This window comes from Scyliorhinus torazame, chromosome 19 (assembly GCF_047496885.1).
Source record: "Scyliorhinus torazame isolate Kashiwa2021f chromosome 19, sScyTor2.1, whole genome shotgun sequence".
NCBI classification, from domain to species: domain Eukaryota; kingdom Metazoa; phylum Chordata; class Chondrichthyes; order Carcharhiniformes; family Scyliorhinidae; genus Scyliorhinus; species Scyliorhinus torazame.
In genome coordinates this window covers 86,477,732-86,498,818 of record NC_092725.1, presented here as the reverse complement: position 1 = coordinate 86,498,818, position 21,087 = coordinate 86,477,732, and the positions used below count along the sequence as shown (strand labels likewise).

The following is a 21,087-nucleotide window of genomic DNA, read 5'->3' as shown; positions in this document are numbered from 1 at the left end:
ATTCTCTGACCACACATGACGGTGTGGTGTTAAAAGACACCCTTTATGTGGTTCCTGAACAGGACAGGAATCAACTGATTTGTTTGTTCCATGACGGTCATGGACATCAGGGAATCGATCCCACTACAGCCCACCTCAAGCAGCTTTGTTGGTGGCCGAATTTAAAGGACAATGTTAATCACTACATCGAGAATTGTCTTACCCGCGCCCAGAATAATCTGGACAGATATGCCTAAAAGGCTGAGCTTAGCCACACCCGACCCGTTAATGGCCCTGGACTAACCTCCAGATTGATTTTATAGGACCATTGCCCCCTTGCAGGAATGGTTATAAATATGTACTCGTGGTGATAGACACGTTTACAAAATGGGTGGAAACATTCCCAGCCCGAACAAACACTGCAAAAACCACATCCAAGATTTTGACCCACCACACCTTTACAAGATGGGGGCTCCCCCGCAGCATTGAATCCGACCAAGGTTCCCATTTTACGGGACGTGTCATGCAGAACGTCCTCACGATATTTGGCATCGCCCAAAAATTCCACATAGCATACCACCCACAGTCGAGTGGTATCGTGGAGCGCATGAATCGGACCCTAAAATCCACCCTCAGAAAAATGGTCCAGCAAAACAACACCACTTGGGACTCAGTCCTCCCTTTTGCACTGATGTTCTTGCATAATACAATTTCAACTTCCACAGGTTACACCCCACACACCCTCTTGACCGGACGCCCCATGAAAGGCACAGAATTTTTATTAGGTTTAGACTTGACCAGCCCCGAAGTGACGGCCCTCACACACGAGAAAGCAGTAGAGCAATTAGTGAATAATGTTAAAACGGCTCAGCTAGCAGCCGCAGTGAAATTGGGCACAAGGAAGAAACAGAGCAAGGCTTGTTTCGACAAGCCAGTGCATGCGACTGAGTACAGTATAGGACAACAAGTCATGCTCTCCGGAGACAACCCCAGCACACTCCTGTCACCAAAGTACTCGGGTCCATACTCCATTGCGGACAGAGTAAGCGCTTCCGTATACAAGATAAAGTATCCCAACGGTAAGACTGCGTGGTTCCATATCAACCAGCTGAAGGCATATGGAACAGTCTAACCACTCACACCACGTCATGCTCGACGCAGCACACTACACCCTGCCCACAGCCAACGTAACCCTACCATCCCCCAACACGTCCAGCCCAGCCACGGACTCGACCTCGACTCCACCCCCAAAATATACACTCCGCCCCGGAACGCCCACCAACTGCAGCAGCAGAAACAGCGACTGTGACTCGGACGATAGCCACAGCACGCCTCCCTACTATCCCCAAGCAACAGGACCCACACCCAGCGATTCAGACTACGATCCGAGTGATCCCTTCATGATCACTTTCCTAAACAAACCCCACCACCGACCACCGAACTACCATGACGACCCCGATTCCGTCCCCACACAACTGGACATCAACTATTGGCACAGAGACAACTTGTTCAGACTCGTCCGAAACGACGAGAGCGACCCCAAATCACACCATGCAGCCCTATCAACCGTAATACATTCAAGAGTTTGGCATCCGGGAGAAGATGACTACCTTGAGTCTGACTCCCAAAACGAGAACCCCTTTGTGACCCTGTTCGCAACCGATAACTGAGGTGTCCAGATGATGTTTTAAAAGAAACCACTTGGGAGAAAACAGTGTCCTTTCTGATGGAACCTGCCGCACGTTTTATGTTGTTTGTAAGTTTGTTAAATATTGGTTGTCAGACCACAAAATTTTTTTTCACGGCCCCACGTCTTTTCGGCTGAAACCTCTGAGGGCTTGCCCACAGAGACTCGCTATTGGCCAGACGCTAGTTCAGAGGAACTAGTTTGTCTGCAGAGACTTGTAAAGGTCCCAGACGCCAGTTCAGTGGAACTCGTCTGTCGACAGATACCACATGCCCGTTCGTAACTGCTCTTCTGGTTCGAGGAAGGAACCAATACGGCAGCCCCCCAAGATGACTACATTTATTGCCAGTTCTTGTTGGTTGCTCAGGCAGTGGAGAAACGGCTTGGGACCCGCCCTGCCTGGGAACCCCCCTCTGGTCAACTACGCTCGGGTAGGGGAGGCACGGCATTGGTAGCCGTTCTACCTGGGGACTCCATCCAACTCTTACCCGTCGCGGCACATACGCACCTCATTTTGGAAAGTTTTAGTTCAAAAAGTTGTTGTAGTATTTCAGGTAACCCTTAGGTTGCCGACCATATGCTATTTACATCCTGAAACATTTGGATGGTAAACCGCACAGTCTGCGAGACGGCTCGCACTGGTTCATTATTTGAAAGTGTGTCTTGTCCTAAAATTCGGTGTTTGAAAAAAAAAAAAAAAAAGAGGGAGTCACACGTAGTGACCAATTATAAAGGAAGTACTTGGCACTAAAGGACAGACAGACTATCGTACGAGATGTTACACCAAGATAGTTACAGACACTATGCTTGTTTCCACAAAACGCCAGAAGCTCCAGGACCGGAGAAGAAAAGAAAAGAGAAGAGCCATGAGGACTTCCTTCACATGGATCACCCTCATGATTATGGACATTTGGTTGTGAGTGAACGCGAACCCCATGACCTCGAGTCCCCCAGCCGTTAATGTTTCACTTCCCCACAGTACCCAGAGCCCAGTCACCAGCGATACCACACCATCTTGGTGTGCCAGGTTTATAACTCTCTGTCATATGTAATAGAATCCTTACTGGTATTGGCGATACTCTGCTGCATAGTGCAGACTATGCGTCTAAGAAAATGGAGAAGGAGAGCGTACCGTGCTCGCACCCCGGTATATAGGATCAGATCCCCTATCTTCGGACATGACCAGACCCCCGCGATCTATAATAAAGAGCATTAATTTGCGGTTTTATTGTAAATAAAGAAATGTAAAGAAATGCTCATGAGCAATTGTACGATCCTGAGCTTGACTACCAAGCCAGGAAACATGTGTATAAACTGCTATGATTTTGTTTGTATGGTTGAGGAAGTTAGAGTGATGAAATGTTTAAGTGAGTGTAGTGTATTAAGAATAGTTAGAGGTTCCCACTTTTTTATTGTTTTGTAATGCATGTCCCTGTTTGACATAGCGCCCCTTAGAATCATCAGTGAAAATCTTTTTGCATAGTTATGGTCAGTGTAGAGGCCATGAAAGAAGTGCCCCCCCAGGTCAGGGAATGGAAAGCAACGTAGTTATGTGATCCTTCACGCTTCACGTTAGGATCACAAGGAGGGTGGGTAGCCACCTAAATTGGCCAACTCCTGATTTAAAATGGCGAATGGCAAAGGCTGATGGGAAAGTCAGCCAACATAACAGAAACCAGCAGCTGCAGGTTTGCTGTGTATTTACCTCTGCAAAGGCCAGACAACATCGATACCAGCGACAATCAGCATAACAAAGTAGCAGCCATCTGCATACTGATGAGCAATCCCCGGGAACAATAAGTAACATTTTGGACACACAAAGCAAAGCCAGACTCCTCGACGCCAGCAGGAGCCAACACAAAGGAAGTGAACGAGCACCTCAAGACCGCCCATCGATCAGGAAACTGCTCCAGTATTGGTAAAAATCGAACCAAGCGATTGGGACAAAGTCCAATCACTTGGGACCAGGTACAGGGTCCGCCCCGAAAGGCAGGAAGCCCCTAGGGACTATAAGAGTTGAACCCCAAGTTCAAATCGCTCTCTTCATCTCTTCTTCCTGCCCAGGTCACCCAGCAACACGAACCAACATTGACCGTGACCGGCCCGTAAGTCTTAATTCAACGCTCGCTATGAGATAGGCGCTCCTAGCTACCAATCCGTACCAACTTCGAATCCCGCAGACTCAGAACCCGAACGAAAGGCCATTTTTTCCCCCTGACCTGGTGGGCCAGTCCGAAGTTAAGTATAGGCCTGTTAGTTGTAAAAGTAGCTTAGACGTAGAATTTATGCATGAGTAGCGATTACTGTGTGTAATAAATGTGCTTTGATTTAAATCTTACTAATCGGTGTCATTGATCATTACTCGGACTTGAACCTCGTGGCGGTATCATAAAGATACCTGGCGACTCGAGAGCAAAGTAATAAAATAGAGCAATTGAACCAAGGAGAAAGTTGGCAACAGTGGACTGCTCTCCTGCTTCCAGCAGGGGTCTCCCCCTATTGTAGAGGTCCCTGTGGGGGTCCCACTATTACATGTGTCCCCTATTGGGGGGGGGGGGGGGGGGGTCTCCCTATTACAGGGGTCGCCTGAAGGGGGTCTATTTCAGGGGTCCCCTGTGGGGGGTCACCCTATTTCAGGGGTCCCCTGTGGAGGATCATCCTATTACAGGGTTCCCTGTGGGGGGTCACCCTATTACTGGGTCCCCTGCGGGGGCGGGGGGGCTCGCGGTTAGACATCCTCTGTGGGGCGTTTCTATTACAGGAGTTCCCTTGTGGGGGGGGGGGGGGGGGTTATATTACAGGAGTCCCCTGTGGGGGGAGGGGGTTCTATTACAGGGGTCCCTCTATTACAGAGTCCCCTGTGGGGGGGTCTCTCGGTTAGACAGATCCCCTGAGGGGGAGGTTTCTATTACAGGGCTCCCCTTCCTAAGAGACTTTTGGGCTCTTGATAAGAGCCCCAACGGCAATTTTAAACGGCCAAAATCACTGTGCGGTGAAATAGAAGGGAATCCCCCCGGACGTTGATGGACAAAGGAAATCTTCCTAAAATCAATGGTATACCTCAACTCTTTTCAACAAGGATTCACCTCCAGGATTTCCAACTTCTTTTTCACCATTCTTTTGTCTTGAATAGTCACAATCTTTCAAGCTTTCACAATCGCTCAGGTACTCAGTCCTCAACCAAATATTATTGTTTCAAAGACTGGAATAAGGACACCAACCTTATCCTTGCTTCAGATACCTGGATTTTCTCTATCCTGTCTCATCAGTTCTGCTCTTCCCAGTTCTGTCTTTAACTTCAATGAATTGTAGTACACTGCACAAATTTCATTCCCTAGTTTCTGGACGAGCTTTCTCGCCTTGCCCATCACTCCATTGTATAGCTTTCCTGCTTCCAGCAGGGCTGTGAGATTATCATAGAATTTACAGAGCAGAAGGAGGCCATTCAGCCCATCGAGTCTGCACCGGCTCTTGGAAAGAGCACCCTACCCAAGGTCAACACCTCAACCCTATCCCCATAACCCAGTAACCCCACCCAACACTAAGGGCAATTTTGGACACTAAGGGCAATTTATCATAGCCAATCCACCTAACCCGCACATCTTTGGACTGTGGGAGGAAACCGGAGCACCCGGAAGAAACCCACGCACACACGGGGAGGATGTGCAGACTCCGCACAGACAGTGACCCAAGCCGGAATCGATCCAGAGACCCTGGAGCTGTGAAGCAATTGTGCTATCCACAATGCTACCGTGCTGTGTGGGCAGACACTGCTGTGTCACCTGGGGAGAGCTCTACCAGCGTGGCTTTGGCGTGGTGGACCTCGCGGTGGGCCAGGCCATGCTAGTATAGACCACTTGTGATTCGAGCCGACGTGATTCCCGTCCACGGGGACCAGAGAATCTTTGGTGGCCGGAGTATAGGGCACAGTGCCAACTAAATAGATGCAGATGCGTCATTAAGATCCATTTGCATTTAAGTGCATCCCCTTGCCAGTGCGCAAGTGGACCTTCCTTCACGCTGCCTGCGTTTGTCAACGCCCGATTCCCCGTCCCATTGGGTACTGCATTCAGGCTGTCTTTTCCTCTTGACAGGGGTTAAGCAACTTGCTCCCTAGCCACAACCACTAATAAGACAATCTTAGCAATTCAGTGATTTCTCTATCCCAACCAATCTGGATATAATTGGCTTCCCCAAGAGAGATTGGAACAATGGTTGGCCTGCCCAGAAGAAGGTGTCATGTTAAGGTATATTATTATGAACTTAGTTAAAACTTCATATAATCAAATTTTTAACAATATAAAATACTGGCTTCATATTGACTTTACAACTGAACAAAGGCTGCAAAAGATGGCTGCCTGAGAGTAAACGGACTTCTTTTGTGGATGATTCTCCTTTCTCAAGAATATACAAAGATTCTAGATTGATGTTGAATCAATGCTATTCCTGAAATTAATTCAAAAGGAATTGAATGTGTCATTGAAACACAAAGACACTGGCTATCTCAAACTCTCAGGGTGTCAAAACAAGTACTTTTTTCAAATTAATTTATGGGATGTGGGCGTCGCTGGTTGGCCAGCATTTATTGTCCATCCCGAGTTGTCCTTCAGAAGGGGATGGTGAGTATCCTTCTTGAACAGCTGCAGTCCCCACTGTGTTGTTAGGGAGGGAGTTCCAGGTTGTTGCCCCAGCGACAGTGAAGGAACAGCAATATATTTCCAAGTCAGGTTGGTGAGTGATTTGGAGGGGTAACCTCCAGGTGTCTGCTGCTCTTGTCCTTCTAGATGGTAGTGGTCGTGGGTTTGGAAGGTGCTTTACTGATGAGGTCATCTAAAATGGCCACCCGCAAAGAATGGTGCAGAATATGGTCAGGCTTGGGACACAGACAAGCTGGAGCTTGTATATTTGCTCAAACTATGCAGGAATTCACACCTGCAAATGGGTCATTCAAGGCGATTAAAGTAACAATGGGACCATCAGGTCCATCACATCACCTTCCAGACTAAATGACACCGAGCTCCTGCTCAAAGCCCTCCCAGGGTTGGCCACTGAGTGCCCACTCCAAAAGTGATGTGGCAGCCCCGGATTGGATGTGACCAATCTGGGGGTGGAGCCCTGAGGAACTGATTGACAGTGACCCAGAAACCGCCCACAAAAGGGGCGGGGAAAACTCAAGCCAGTTAAAAGACAGTGCAGCCATGGTTTCTGTCTCAGTTGGACCGGCTCTGCACCTGACCAGCACAGTTCCTGACATCAGCCAAGTTCAAGGACCCGCGACATCTACCGAAAGACGACCATCAAGAACAGACCACCTAAACGACCTCCAGGCGCCACACGTGAGGAAACAGATAAAGGCCTTATCTACCATGCACCAAGTCGGTCATTTGGAAGTTAAGTCAAGGTCGTTTATATTGAAAGCTATAGTCTTAGTGTGCATGAACGCGTGATTACTTAAATATATAACCTTGTGTCCAATAAATAAACTGTGATTGAACTGAAATACTTGTGTGATCATTTGTCTAATATACGAGGTACGCTCTCACACTGTGGTTATAAAAGAGCAACCGGGCATCTTGTAGATGCTGCCACTGTTCGTCGGTGATGGAGGGTTTGAATGTTTGTGGAAGGGGGAGCAGTCAAGCGGGCTGCTTTGTCCTGGATGGCGTCGAGCTTTTTTGAATGTTGTTGGAGCTGCACTCATCCAGGCACGTGGAGAGCATTCCATTACATTCCTGACTTGTGCCTTGTAGATGGTGGACAGGCTTTGGTGGGGGTCAGGAGGTGAGTTACTCATCGTAGGATTCCTAGCCTTTGACCTACTCTGCCTTGGTAGCCAGAGTATTAATATGGCTAGTCCAGTTCAGTTTCTGATCAATGGTAACCCCCAGCATGTTGATTATGGGGGATTCAGTGATGGTAATGCCATTGAATGTCAAGGGGCGGTGGTTTGATCCTCTCCTGTAGTAGATGGTCATTGCCTGGTACTTGAGTGGTGCAAATGTAACTTGTCAGCCCAAGCCTGGATATTGTCCAGGTCTTGCTGCATTTGGACACGGACTGCCTCATTATCTGAGGAGTCGCAAATGGTGCTGAACATTGGGCAGTCATCCATGAACATCCCCACTTCTGACCTTACGATGAAAGCGAGGTCATTGAAGAAGCAGCTGAAGATGGTTGGGCCTAGGACACTACCCCGAGGAACTCCTGCAGTGATAACCTGGACCTCCAACCACCATAACCATCTTACTTTGTGCCAGGTATGACTCCACCCAGCAGAGTGTTTTCTCCCTAATTCCCATTGACTCCAATTTAGGTCGGGCTCTTTGATGCCATACTAAGTCAAATGCTGCCTTGATGCCAACTCAGGATGGTTGGAGCAAACCGGGCTAGTGAGCCTATCAATCGCAAATGTGGGAGAGAAATAGTCTCTGATTGGATGAGCTGCAGTCACCAGTGGCGATAAGCGTGCGGAGGAGAGAGAGAGGGGATGGCGGGGAAGAGGAGAGAGAAGGTGCTGCCAGGAGTGGGGAAGGGCCCTAGAGGCATTGGGTGGGGGTTGCAAGGTCCAGAGAGAGAGAGAGCACGCGGTTTCGGTGCTTCAGGGCCCGGAGACAGACCGAGGGGTAGAAGGCGCTGCAGAGCCTGGAGAGAGAGAGAGAGAGAGAGAGGTGGAAGGCATGCACGGCCCAATGAGAGAGAGGTAGGAAGCGCTGCAGTGCCTGGTGAGAGAGGGGTAGAAGGTGCTGCAAGGCCTGGTGTGAGAGAGGTAGAGGTTCTGCAAGGCCCAGTGAGAGAGAGGTAGAAGGTTCTGCAAGACCCGGTGAGAGAGAGTAGAAGGTGCTGCAGGGCCCGGTGAGAGAGGGGTAGAAGGTGCTGCAAGGCCCGGTGAGAGAGAGGTAGAAGGTGCTGCAGAGCCCGGTGAGAGAGGGGTAGAAGGTGCTGCAGAGCCCGGTGAGAGAGGGGTAGAAGGTGCTGCAGAGCCCGGTGAGAGAGGGGTAGAAGGTGCTGCAGGGCCCGGTGAGAGAGGAGTAGAAGGTGCTGCAAGGCCCGGTGAGAGAGAGGTAGAAGGTGCTGCAGAGCCCGGTGAGAAAGAGGTAGAAGGTGCTGCAGGGCCCGGTGAGAGAGAGGTAGAAGGTGCTGCAGGGCCCGGTGAGAGAGGGGTTGAAGGTGCTGCAGGGCCCGGTGAGAGAGAGTAGAAGGTGCTGCAGGGCCCGGTGAGAGAGAGGTAGAAGGTGCTGCAGGGCCCGGTGAGAGAGGGGTAGAAGGTGCTGCAGAGCCCGGTGAGAGAGGGGTAGAAGGTGCTGCAAGGCCCGGTGAGAGAGAGGTAGAAGGTGCTGCAGAGCCCAGTGAGAGAGGGGTTGAAGGTGCTGCAGGGCCCGGTGAGAGAGAGGTAGAAGGTGCTGCAGGGCCCGGTGAGAGAGAGGTAGAAGGTGCTGCAGGGCCCGGTGAGAGAGGGTAGAAGGTGCTGCAGAGCCCGGTGAGAGAGAGTAGAAGGTGCTGAGGGACACGGTGAGAGAGGGGTAGAAGGTGCTGCAGAGCCCAGTGAGAGAGGAGTAGAAGATGTTGCAAAGCCCAGTGAGAGAGGGGTAGAAGGTGCTGCAGAGCCCAGTGAGAGAGGGGTTGAAGATGTTGCAAAGCCCAGTGAGAGAGGGGTAGAAGGTGCTGCAGAGCCCAGTGAGAGAGGGGTTGAAGGTGCTGCAGGGCCCGGTGAGAGAGAGGTAGAAGGTGCTGCAGAGCCCGGTGAGAGAGAGGTAGAAGGTTCTGCAAGGCCCGGTGAGAGAGGGGTAGAAGGTGCTGCAGGGCCCGGTGAGAGAGGGTTAGAAGGTGCTGCAAAACCTGTTGAGAGATGGGTAGAAGGTGTTGCCAGGCTTGGTGAGAGAGAGGTAGAAGGTGCTGCAAGGCCCGGTGAGAGAGAGTAGAAGGTGCTGAGGGACACGGTGAGAGAGGGGTAGAAGGTGCTGCAGAGCCCGGTGAGGGGTAGAAGGTGCTGCAAAGCGACTTCCGGGTGCGGTGATGTCCAGCTAAGCCGAACGTTTCGGCAGCTCCCGTTGGAACGGACTTTTGGGCTCTTGATAAGAGCCCCAACGGCAATTTTAAACGGCCAAAATCACTGTGCGGTGAAATAGAAGGGAATCCCCCCGGACGTTGATGGACAAAGGAGAGGATAGCGGCAGGATTGCAGTGGATCCTTCGGAGCAGCGGCAAGGAAGGGAAGCTCGAAGCAAGATGGCGTCAGAAGATGGCCGTTCGATATGGGGCTCGGAGCAACAAGAGTTCCTGCGGCGCTGTGTAAAAGAGCTGAAGAAGGAGGTGTTGGCCCCGATGCTACAGGCGATTGAAGGGCTAAAGGAGGCGCAGAGGACCCAGGAGCTGGAGCTTCGGGTCGTGAAGGCAAAGGCTGCTGAAAATGAAGATGAAATTCAGGGCCTGGTGGTGAAGACAGAGATGCACGAGGCGCAGCACAAGAGGTGTGATGAGAGGTTGGAAGCCCTGGAGAATAATTCGAGGAGGAAGAATCTAAGAGTCTTAGGTCTTCGCGAGGGCGCAGAGGGGGCGGACGTCGGGGCATATGTGAGCACGATGCTTCACTCGCTAATGGGATGGGAGGCCCCGACGGGCCTTTTGGAGGTGGAGGGAGCTTATCAAGTTATGGCGCGAAGACCAAGGGCAGGAGAAATACCCCGAGCTATAGTGGTGAGGTTTCACCGCTATAATGACAGAGAGATGGTCCTAAGATGGGCGAAGAAAACTCGGAGCTGCAGGTGGGAGAACGCGGTGATCCGCGTATACAAAGATTGGGGAGCGGAGGTGGCGAGAAGGAGGGCAAGTTTCAATCGGGCTAAGGCGGTGCTTCACAAAAAGGTGAAATTTGGAATGCTGCAACCGGCGAGACAGTGGGTCACATACCAAGGGGAGCACCACTACTTTGAGACGGCAGAAGAGGCGTGGACATTCATAGTGGACGAGAAGCTGGAATAGTCTGGCGAGAGAAAGAGCTTCTGGGGCAAAGTGGTTGGGTGACTATGTGGGACGAGGAAGGGGGGGGGGGGATGATTTTTCAATTGTTAACTCTTTAATCCTGTAAATTTTCTCTCTTCCCCTTGTTGGGGGGGGGGGGGGGAGGAGTATGAGGAACTGTGGGCGCCGGTGGGTAGGAAAGCGGGGCTGAGTGGGAAACACGGGCCTCGTTCCCACGCTATGGTAATTAAGGCGGGAACAGGGACGCAGGAAGGTGGGGGGCCTCGCACAGTGAGAGGCCGAGGGTAAACGGGGAAGCCGAGGTCAGCCAGAGTTCGCTGACTTCTGAGAGCAACATGGGGGGTATAATTACGCGAGAGAGGGATTTAGCGGAGGGGGGGGGGGAGCTAACTGGGTTGCTGCTGCTAAGGGGAAGGGGGAGCTGTTATGGGGCGGGGTGGTCGAGGCGGGAGGGCACCGTCGGTGGGATATACGGGTACGTGGGAACCGGGTGAGGAGCTGGGGTAAAAAAGGGGATGGCTAGTCGACGGGGGGGGGGGGGGGGGGGGGGGGGGGGGTGTAAAGAGCCCCCCAACCCGGTTGATCACGTGGAACGTGAGAGGGCTGAATGGGCCGATTAAAAGGGCGCGGGTACTCGCACACCCAAAGAAATTAAAGGCAGATGTGGTTATGTTGCAGGAGACGCACCTGAAATTGACAGATCAGGTCAGACTACGTAAAGGATGGGTGGGACATGTGTTTCATTCGGGTTTGGATGCGAAGAATAGGGGGGTGGCTATTTTAGTGGGGAAACGGGTACTGTTTGAGGCAAAGACCATAGCGGCGGACAGTGGGGGTAGATACGTGATGGTGAGTGGCAGACTGCAAGGGGAGGCGGTGGTTCTGGTGAACGTATACGCCCCGAACTGGGATGATGCAAACTTCATGAGGCGTATGTTGGGGCGTATCCCGGACCTGGAGGCGGGAAAGTTGGTAATGGGGGGAGATTTCAATACAGTGCTTGATCCAGGGCTGGACCGGTCGAGGTCCAGGACCGGGAGGAGGCCGGCAGCGGCCAAGGTGCTTAAGGACTTCATGGAGCAGATGGGAGGAGTAGATCCTTGGAGATTTATCAGACCTAGGAGTAAGGAGTTCTTATTCTTCTCCCATGTTCACAGGGTATATTCACGGATAGACTTTTTTGTCCTGGGAAGGGCACTGATTCCGAAGGTGACAGGGACGGAGTACACGGCCATAACCATCTTGGACCTCGCTCCACACTGGGTAGATCTGGAGGAAGGAGAGGAAAAGGAACAGCACCCACTCTGGAGAATGGATATGGGCCTGCTGGCGGATGAGGGGATATGTCTAAGGGTGAGGGGGTGTATCGAAAGGTACTTGGAGCTTAATGACAATGGAGAGGTTCAGGTGGGAGTGGTCTGGGAGGCGTTGAAGGCGGTGGTCAGAGGGGAACGGATATCCATAAGGGCACATAAAGGGAAGCAAGAGAGTAAAGAAAGGGAGCGATTGCTGAGAGAACTTCTGAGGGTGGACAGGCAATATGCAGAGGCACCGGAGGAGGGACTGTACAGGGAAAGACAAAGGTTACATGTGGAATTTGACCTGCTGACCACGGGTAAGGCAGAGGCACAGTGGAGGAGGGCACAGGGAGTGCAGTATGAGTATGGAGAGAAGGCGAGTCGGTTACTGGCCCAACAATCGAGGAAGAGGGGAGCGGTGAGGGAGATAGGTGGGGTGAGGGATGAGGAGGGAGAGATGGAACGGGGAGCAGAGAGAGTGAATGGGGTGTTTAAGACATTCTATGAGAGGTTGTATAAGGCTCAACCCCCGGAAGGGAAGGAGGGAAATGATGCATTTCCTGGATCAGCTGGAATTCCCGAAGGTGGAGGAACAGGAGAGGGCGGGACTGGGAGCACAGATGGATGTGTAGGAGGCGGTAAAGGGGATTGGGAGCATGCAGGCGGGGAAGGCCCCGGGACCGGATGGGTTCCCAGTGGAATTTTATAGGAAATATATAGACCTACTGGCCCCGCTCTTGACGAGAACCTTTAATGAGGCCAGGGAAAGGGGGAAGTTGCCCCCGACTATGTCGGAGGCGACAATATCGTTACTTTTGAAGAAGGATAAAGACCCGCTGCAGTGTGGGTCCTACAGGCCCATTTCCCTTTTGAATGTAGATGCTAAGCTCCTGGCCAAGGTAATGGCGACGAGGATAGAGGATTGTGTCCCGGGGGTGGTCCATGAGGATCAAACGGGGTTCGTTAAGGGGAGACAGCTGAACACGAACATACGGAGGCTGCTAGGGGTGATGATGATGCCCCCACCAGAGGGGGAGGCGGAGATAGTGGTGGCGATGGATGCCGAGAAAGCATTTGACAGGGTGGAGTGGGACTATCTGTGGGAAGTATTGAGGAGATTTGGTTTTGGTGAAGGGTTCATTGGATGGGTACAGCTGCTATATAGGGCCCTGGTGGCAAGTGTGATCACGAACAGGCAGAGGTCTGACTACTTCCGTCTTTATAGAGGGACGAGGCAGGGGTGTCCCCTGTCTCCGTTACAGTTTGCATTGGTAATTGAGCCCCTGGCCATAGCACTGAGGGGCTCCAGGAAGTGGAGGGGAGTACTCAGGGGAGGAGAAGAACACCGGGTATCATTGTATGCAGATGATTTACTGTTGTATGTTGCGGACCCGGTGGAGGGGATGCCTGAGATAATGCAGATGCTCGGGAAGTTTGGGGAATTCTCGAGGTACAAATTGAACATGGGGAAGAGTGAGTTGTTTGTGGTACATCCGGGGGAGCAGAGCACGGGAATAGAGGATTTACCGCTGAGGAGGGTAACAAGGGATTTCCGGTACTTGGGGATCCAAATAGCCGTCTTTATAGAGGGACGAGGCAGGGGTGTCCCCTGTCTCCGTTACTGTTTGCATTGGTAATTGAGCCCCTGGCCATAGCACTGAGGGGCTCCAGGAAGTGGAGGGGAGTACTCAGGGGAGGAGAAGAACACCGGGTATCATTGTATGCAGATGATTTACTGTTGTATGTTGCGGACCCAGTGGAGGGGATGCCTGAGATAATGCAGGCGCTCGGGAAGTTTGGGGAATTCTTGGGGTACAAATTGAACATGGGGAAGAGTGAGTTGTTTGTGGTACATCCAGGAGAGCAGAGCAGGGGAATAGAGGATTTACCGCTGAGGAGGGTAACAAGGGATTTCCGGTACTTGGGGATCCAGATAGCCAGGAGTTGGGGAACCTTACATAGGCTTAATTTAACACGATTGGTGGAACAGATGGAGGAGGATTTTAAGAGATGGGACATGGTGCCCCTGTCACTGGTGGGGAGGGTGCAGACGGTCAAAATGGTAGTGTTTCAGTGCCTCCCGGTGATGGTCACAAAGGCATTTTTCAAGAAGATCGAGAAAAGCGTCATGAATTTTGTGTGGGCTGGGAAGACCCAGAGAGTGAGGAGGGGGTTCTTGCAGCGTAGCAGGGAGAGGGGGGGACTGGCACTACCGAGCTTAAGTGAGTACTATTGGGCCGCCAATATTTCAATGGTGTGTAAGTGGATGGGAGAAGGCGAGGGAGCGGCGTGGAAGAGATTGGAGATGGCGTCCTGCAAAGGAACCAGCCTACAAGCACTGGTGACGGCACCGCTGCCGTTCTCCCCGAAGAAATACACCACAAGTCCAGTGGTGGTGGCAACATTGAAAATTTGGGGGCAGTGGAGACGGCATAGGGGAATGACGGGAGCCTCGGTGCGGTCCCCGATAAGAAATAATCATAGGTTTGTCCCGGGGAGAATAGATGGGGGATTTGGAGCATGGCAGAGAGCTGGGATTGTGCAACTGAGGGATCTGTTCCTGGACGGGACGTTTGCGAGTCTGGGAGCGCTGACGGAAAAATATGGGTTGCCCCAAGGGAATGAATTTCGATACATTCAACTGAGGGCTTCTGCGAGGCAACAGGTGAGGGAATTCCCGCAGCTCCCGACGCAGGAGATTCAGGATAGAGTGATCTCAGGGACATGGGTGGGGTATGGTAGGGTGTCAGATATATACAGGGAAATGAGAGATGAGGGGGAGAACATGGTGGATGAGCTGAAGGGAAAATGGGAGGAAGAGCTGGGGGAAGAGATTGAAGAGGGGCTGTGGGCAGATGCCCTACGTAGGGTAAACTCTTCGTCCTCGTGCGCCAGGCTTAGCCTGATACAATTTAAGGTTTTGCACAGGGCACATCTGACCGGAGCAAGGCTCAGTAAATTTTTCGGGGTAGAGGATAGGTGTGGGAGATGCTCGAGAAGCCCAGCAAACCACACCCACATGTTTTGGTCATGCCCGGCACTGCAGGGGTTCTGGGTGAGGGTGGCGAAGGCGCTTTCAAAGGTGGTGGGGGTCCGGGTCGAGCCAGGCTGGGGGCTGGCTATATTCGGGGTTGCAGAAGAGCCGGGAGTGCAGGAGGCGAGAGAGGCTGATGTTTTGGCCTTTGCGTCCCTAGTAGCCTGGCGAAGTATACTGCTTATGTGGAAGGAAGCCAAGCCTCCGGGCGTGGAGACCTGGATAAACGACATGGCAGGGTTTATAAAACTGGAACGGATAAAGTTTGCACTAAGGGGTTCGGCTTAGGGGTTCACCAGGCGGTGGCAACCGTTCATTAACTACCTCGCAGAACGATAAAGGAAATGGGAAGGTAACAGCAGCAACCGATGCTGCAAAGCCCGGTGAGAGAGGGGAAGAAGATGCTGCAAGGTCCGGTGAGAGAGGGGTAGAAGGTTCTGCAGGGCCCGGTGAGAGAGAGGTAGAAGGTGCTGCAAGGCCCGGTGAGAGAGGGGTAGAAGGTTCTGCAAGGCCCGGTGAGAGAGAGGTAGAAGGTTCTGCAGGGCCCGGTGAGAGAGAGGTAGAAGGTTCTGCAGGGCCCGGTGAGAGAGAGGTAGAAGGTTCTGCAGGGCCCGGTGAGAGAGAGGTAGAAGGTTCTGCAAGGCCCGGTGAGAGAGAGGTAGAAGGTTCTGCAGGGCCCGGTGAGAGAGAGGTAGAAGGTTCTGCAAGGCCCGGTGAGAGAGAGGTAGAAGGTTCTGCAAGGCCCGGTGAGAGAGAGGTAGAAGGTTCTGCAGGGCCCGGTGAGAGAGAGGTAGAAGGTTCTGCAAGGCCCGGTGAGAGAGAGGTAGAAGGTTCTGCAGGGCCCGGTGAGAGAGAGGTAGAAGGTTCTGCAGGGCCCGGTGAGAGAGAGGTAGAAGGTTCTGCAAGGCCCGGTGAGAGAGAGGTAGAAGGTGCTGCAGGGCCCGGTGAGAGAGGGGTAGAAGGTGCTGCAAGGCCCGGTGAGAGAGGGGTAGAAGGTTCTGCAAGGCCTGGTGTGAGAGAGGTAGAAGGTTCTGCAAGGCCCAGTGAGAGAGAGGTAGAAGGTTCTGCAGGGCCCGGTGAGAGAGGTAGAAGGTGCTGCAGGGCCCGGTGAGAGAGAGGTAGAAGGTTCTGCAGGGCCCAGTGAGAGAGGGGTAGAACGTGCTGCAAGGCCCGGTGAGAGAGGGGTTGAAGACACTGTAGGGCCCGGTGAGAGAGGAGTAGAAGATGCTGCAAAGTCTGGTGAAAGATGGGTAGAAGGTGCTGCAGGGCCCGGTGAGAGAGGGGTAGAAGGTTCTGCAAGGCCTGGTGTGAGAGAGGTAGAAGGTTCTGCAAGGCCCAGTGAGAGAGAGGTAGAAGGTTCTGCAGGGCCCGGTGAGAGAGAGGTAGAAGGTTCTGCAAGGCCCGGTGAGAGAGAGGTAGAAGGTGCTGCAGGGCCCGGTGAGAGAGAGGTAGAAGGTTCTGCAAGGACCGGTGAGAGAGGGGTAGAAGGTGCTGCAAGGCCCGGTGAGAGAGGGGTAGAAGGTGCTGCAAGGCCTGGTGTGAGAGAGGTAGAAGGTTCTGCAAGGCCCGGTGAGAGAGAGGTAGAAGTTTCTGCAGGGCCCGGTGAGAGAGAGGTAGAAGGTGCTGCAGGGCCCGGTGAGAGAGAGGTAGAAGTTTCTGCAGGGCCCGGTGAGAGAGAGGTAGAAGTTTCTGCAGGGCCCGGTGAGAGAGAGGTAGAAGGTGCTGCAGGGCCCGGTGAGAGAGAGGTAGAAGGTGCTGCAGGGCCCGGTGAGAGAGAGGTAGAAGGTGCTACAGAGCCCGGTGAGAGAGGGGTAGAAGGTGCTGCAGGGCCCGGTGAGAGAGAGGTAGAAGGTGCTGCAGGGCCCGGTGAGAGAGAGGTAGAAGGTGCTGCAGGGCCCGGTGAGAGAGAGGTAGAAGTTTCTACAGGGCCCGGTGAGAGAGAGGTAGAAGGTGCTGCAGGGCCCGGTGAGAGAGAGGTAGAAGGTGCTACAGAGCCCGGTGAGAGAGGGGTAGAAGGTGCTGCAGGGCCCGGTGAGAGAGAGGTAGAAGGTGCTGCAGGGCCCGGTGAGAGAGGGGTAGAACGTGCTGCAAGGCCCGGTGAGAGAGGGGTTGAAGACACTGTAGGGCCCGGTGAGAGAGGAGTAGAAGATGCTGCAAAGTCTGGTGAAAGATGGGTAGAAGGTGCTGCAGGGCCCGGTGAGAGAGGCGTAGGAAGCAGTGCAGGGCCTGGTGAGAGAGGGGTAGAAGGTGTTGCAATGCATGGTGAAAGATGGGTAGAAGGTGCTGCAGGGCCCGGTGAGAGTTAGGTAGGTGCTGCAGGGCCCGGGGAGTTAGGGGTATAAAGCGCTGCAAGGCCCGCTGAGAGGGGCTTCCACAGGGCCCATAGTCTGACAGGACTCACTATGTGGATGAAAAGGGGGGGGGGGGCATCTGAGATAGGGGGAGGGTGGCCCGAGATATAGAGCGCGCGAGAGAAAGCGCGAGAGAGGTGGGGCTCGAGAGGGAAAGAGAGAGTGGGCCCTGGAGAGATTCAAATTTAGGTTATATGGGTGAAACAGTGATTCAATTAATTGTACAGGTTGATTCACCTTACATACATTTTAAATACTCTTTGAGAGTACCTCTGTTCTTACAGCAAAGCGTTTACTCAGCATGCCAACAGTTTTTTAAACCCCACTCGTATGATTACATATCACCTGATTTTAACGACCTCTCAACCATGAAAATCCACTGTTTTTTCTGATAACTTACATTGCGAGGTCTAATGGGCACGCGTTCATGACTCATGCTCATCCCTGGAATGACAACAGTCATTTTCCGTGGCCCTTTAAAGCCAAGGACGTTGGTCTCCTAGAAAGAATGGAACATGTAACTGGTTCTATTAATAATTAATGGTAATATTATTCATAAACACAGAATCCTTATTCATATCACTGGGGAAAATTTAAATCTAATGTAATTTGACAATGACTCCTGTAATGATTAATTTTCATAAATTTAGATAAAGAGCTGGGAAACAAAAGTCATGCTTAAAATGTGTGTTTTTGAAGGGGGCCTGCAAGTTCAGCAGAGAAACCAAAATGCTGTAATCTGGAGAGGAATAACATCGAATGTGAACATATTACGGAGTAATGCTGAATATACCGGCAAGGCAATTACTCGCTAAGTGCCCATTATTCACTGCAATTATCTTTATAATAGTAATCTTTATTAGTGTCACAAGTAGGCTTGCATTAAGAGCAGCACGGTAGCACAAGTGGATAGCACTGTGGCTTCACAGCGCCACGGTCCCAGGTTCGATTCCCCGCTGGGTCACTATCTGTGCGGAGTCTGCACGTTCTCCCCGTGACTGCGTGGGTTTCCTCCGGGTGCTCCGGTTTCCTCCCACAGTCCAAAGACGTGCAGGTTAAGTGGATTGGTCATGATAAATTGCCCTTAGTGACGAAAAAGGTTAGGAGGGGTTATTGGGATAGAATGGAAGTGAGGGCTTAAGTGGGTCGGTGCAGACTCGATGGGCCGAGTGGCCTTCTTCTGCACTGTATGTTCTTTGCTCTATTAACACTGCAATGAAGTTACTGTGAAAAGCTCCTAGTCCCCACATTCCGGTGCCTGTTCGGGTACACCGAGGGAGAATTCAGAATGTCCAATTCCCCTAACAAGCACATCTTTTGGGACTTTGTGGGAGGAAACCCACGCAGACATGGGGAGAACGCGTAGACTCCGCACAGACGGTGACCCAAGCTACCACTGTACTACCGTGCCGCCACTGAACTACTGATGTGACTGCGAATACACATCATTCACTATAATTATTTTGATGCCAAAATAATTTTTCAATGAATATGTGGTTACCCCCAGTTTGTATACATTTGCAGCAACAAGTCTTTTCCTTTTTATTGCACTTAGGATGAAGGATGTTGTCCTGTGGAAAGGAACAGTTTCTGCTTCAGACATGTTGGTGTTAGAATCAAGCATCTACTAGCAACCCAATGGCTCTCTGTGTAGAATTACAAGTATACTGTACCACCAATTAGTGCCAAACCAGAAGCAGTTTTATACTGCGTATTTATACCTGATTTAAAATTGAGTTGAGGCAGCCCAAACTTACTTTAATTTAGAATCCTTACACTCCGCTCAAGAGGCTGGGTTGACTTTCTAATCAGGCTTCAGGAGCTAAAAAAATTGTAATTAACCAGTTACACCATCCAGTCACACATTTACCTTACTTGTTGTTTGATCATGAGATATGGGCATTGCTTGCCCATCCCTAATTGCCCATAACAAGAGGCAACAAGACACCGAAAAGAGAGTTGTAAATCGTCTGCAACACCTTTACAGATACATGTTGCCAATCTTGCTCAAAAGCAGATTTCTGCAAAAGCAGAAGCTGAGTACAAGCCCATTCAACTTTATTTACTGTTTATTTGACTGTCCAAATTAGGCACTGCAGACTTTAGAATGATGAAATATCCCACTGTTTTAATACTTACATAGCAAATTGCAGCTAACTCCTGTCTAGTATTGGCTTCATCAAGCAACCCAATTGCTTTTGCAGGATTAACTCCATTATCATAGATAGTAAACTTAGTCCCCATTAAATTTGACCTGATGAAAGGAAAATTCAACACATTACGAACAAGCTATCATCCACAGTAAATGTACAAGTGATCAATTTTTTGGAAAAGCACAGATATAAGAAATTCTGTTTGCTTGCAACAGTAAAACTTAATAATGATATAACAAGCTATATGAGATAAGATACTTGTATAGTGACATTGTCAGCCTTTTATGCAAAGCTCTGTAATGTCTATTGAAAAACCATTGTGAATCATAGATATCAGCCTGCCCTTGCTCTGTGGCGAGACTCCCTGGCTTTGTGTTTATGGCTAAATGCTTACAGCACAAAACAGGTCATTTGGCCCAATAGGTTCACAATGGTGCAGGAATAGCAAAATGAATTAAACCTTTAAACTAGGAACTCCAAACCTTTTGCCCTGAGGCCAGGCAACTCATTTGCTTTGTGTCCATATATTTTTTTCCTATTTTACCTTGTTTAAATTTGGAGTTTGATGGTTTAGACGGGGCGGATCTTTAAGTTACCTTTTGGGTGGATAAGTCTTAAACCAGAACATCAAGATATGTCAGTAAAAATAAGTTGAAACACTCACTTTAGATACCTGGGGGTGCAGGTTGCTCTGGATTGGGGGGCTCTATAGGAACAACATTTCTAGTTTGGTGGGGAGAGTGAAAGCTGATCTGGCAAGGTGGGATGGTCTCCCTCTGTAACTGGCAGGTCGGGTACAGGCGATTAAAAAGAAAAAGTGTTGCCGCGATTTCGGTTTATTTTCCAATGCCTGCCGATTTTCCTGCCAAATGAATTTTTTTTTTTAAATTGAAGGAATGATTACCTTGTTCATATGGGGAGGGAAGGTGGCCAGAGTTAGACAGGTGCCGCTACAGAGGGGAAGGTAGGCAGGGGGTTTGGGTCTTCTGAACCTGATGTATTATTGCTGGGTGATGAATGTGGAGAAAGTGCGGAGCTGGGTCAGATGGGCTGATTCCCAGTGGGTCAGAATGGAGGAGAGTTTGTGCAGATAAGGCGCTAACAACAGCTCCGCTCCCGATGGCCCCGGGGAAATACTCAGGGAGTCCGGTAATAATAGCTTCATTGAGAATTTGGTGGCAGTTTCGCCAACACTTCGGGTTCGGGACAGGGTCAAGGGAAATGCTGATTCTGGGGAACTCAGATTTGAGCCAGGGAAGTGGGACGGAAATTTTTGGAAATGTGAGGTGAAGGGGAATAAGACACTAAAAAGATTTGTTTCTTGGGGGTTGGTTTGCCGGATTGAAGGAGCTGGGAACGAAGTATGGGCTGGAGCATGGGAGATGTTTAGATACATGCAGGTTCGAGATTTTGCCAGGAAGGAGATACAGAGCTTCCCGGTGGAGCCAGCCTCCACATTGCTGGAGGAGGTGCTGACGACAGGGAGACTGAGAAGGGGGTAGTGTCGGCGGTTTGTAGCCATCTGGGATGGCCACTTCCAAAATACAAAATGGATGCTCACAATAAATGTAGGGAACTATGGACAATGTTAGGAAAGCAAGCAGGC

The 21,087-nt window shown here is 51.2% G+C and overlaps 1 protein-coding gene across 6 annotated transcripts in view; it reads right to left on the bottom strand.

The window, feature by feature from the left end:
- LOC140396284 (tubby-related protein 3-like) overlaps nt 1–21,087 on the bottom strand; it is a 175,402-nt gene that overhangs the window by 34,135 nt on the left and 120,180 nt on the right. For all 6 annotated transcript variants that reach the window (XM_072484684.1, XM_072484685.1, XM_072484689.1 and 3 more), the window contains 2 exons: nt 19,468–19,582; nt 17,729–17,827 (listed from right to left, as the gene is read on the bottom strand). In XM_072484684.1, coding sequence (XP_072340785.1) covers nt 17,729–17,827; nt 19,468–19,582 — 214 coding nt within the window. The remainder of the gene's footprint in view (nt 1–17,728; nt 17,828–19,467; nt 19,583–21,087) is intronic.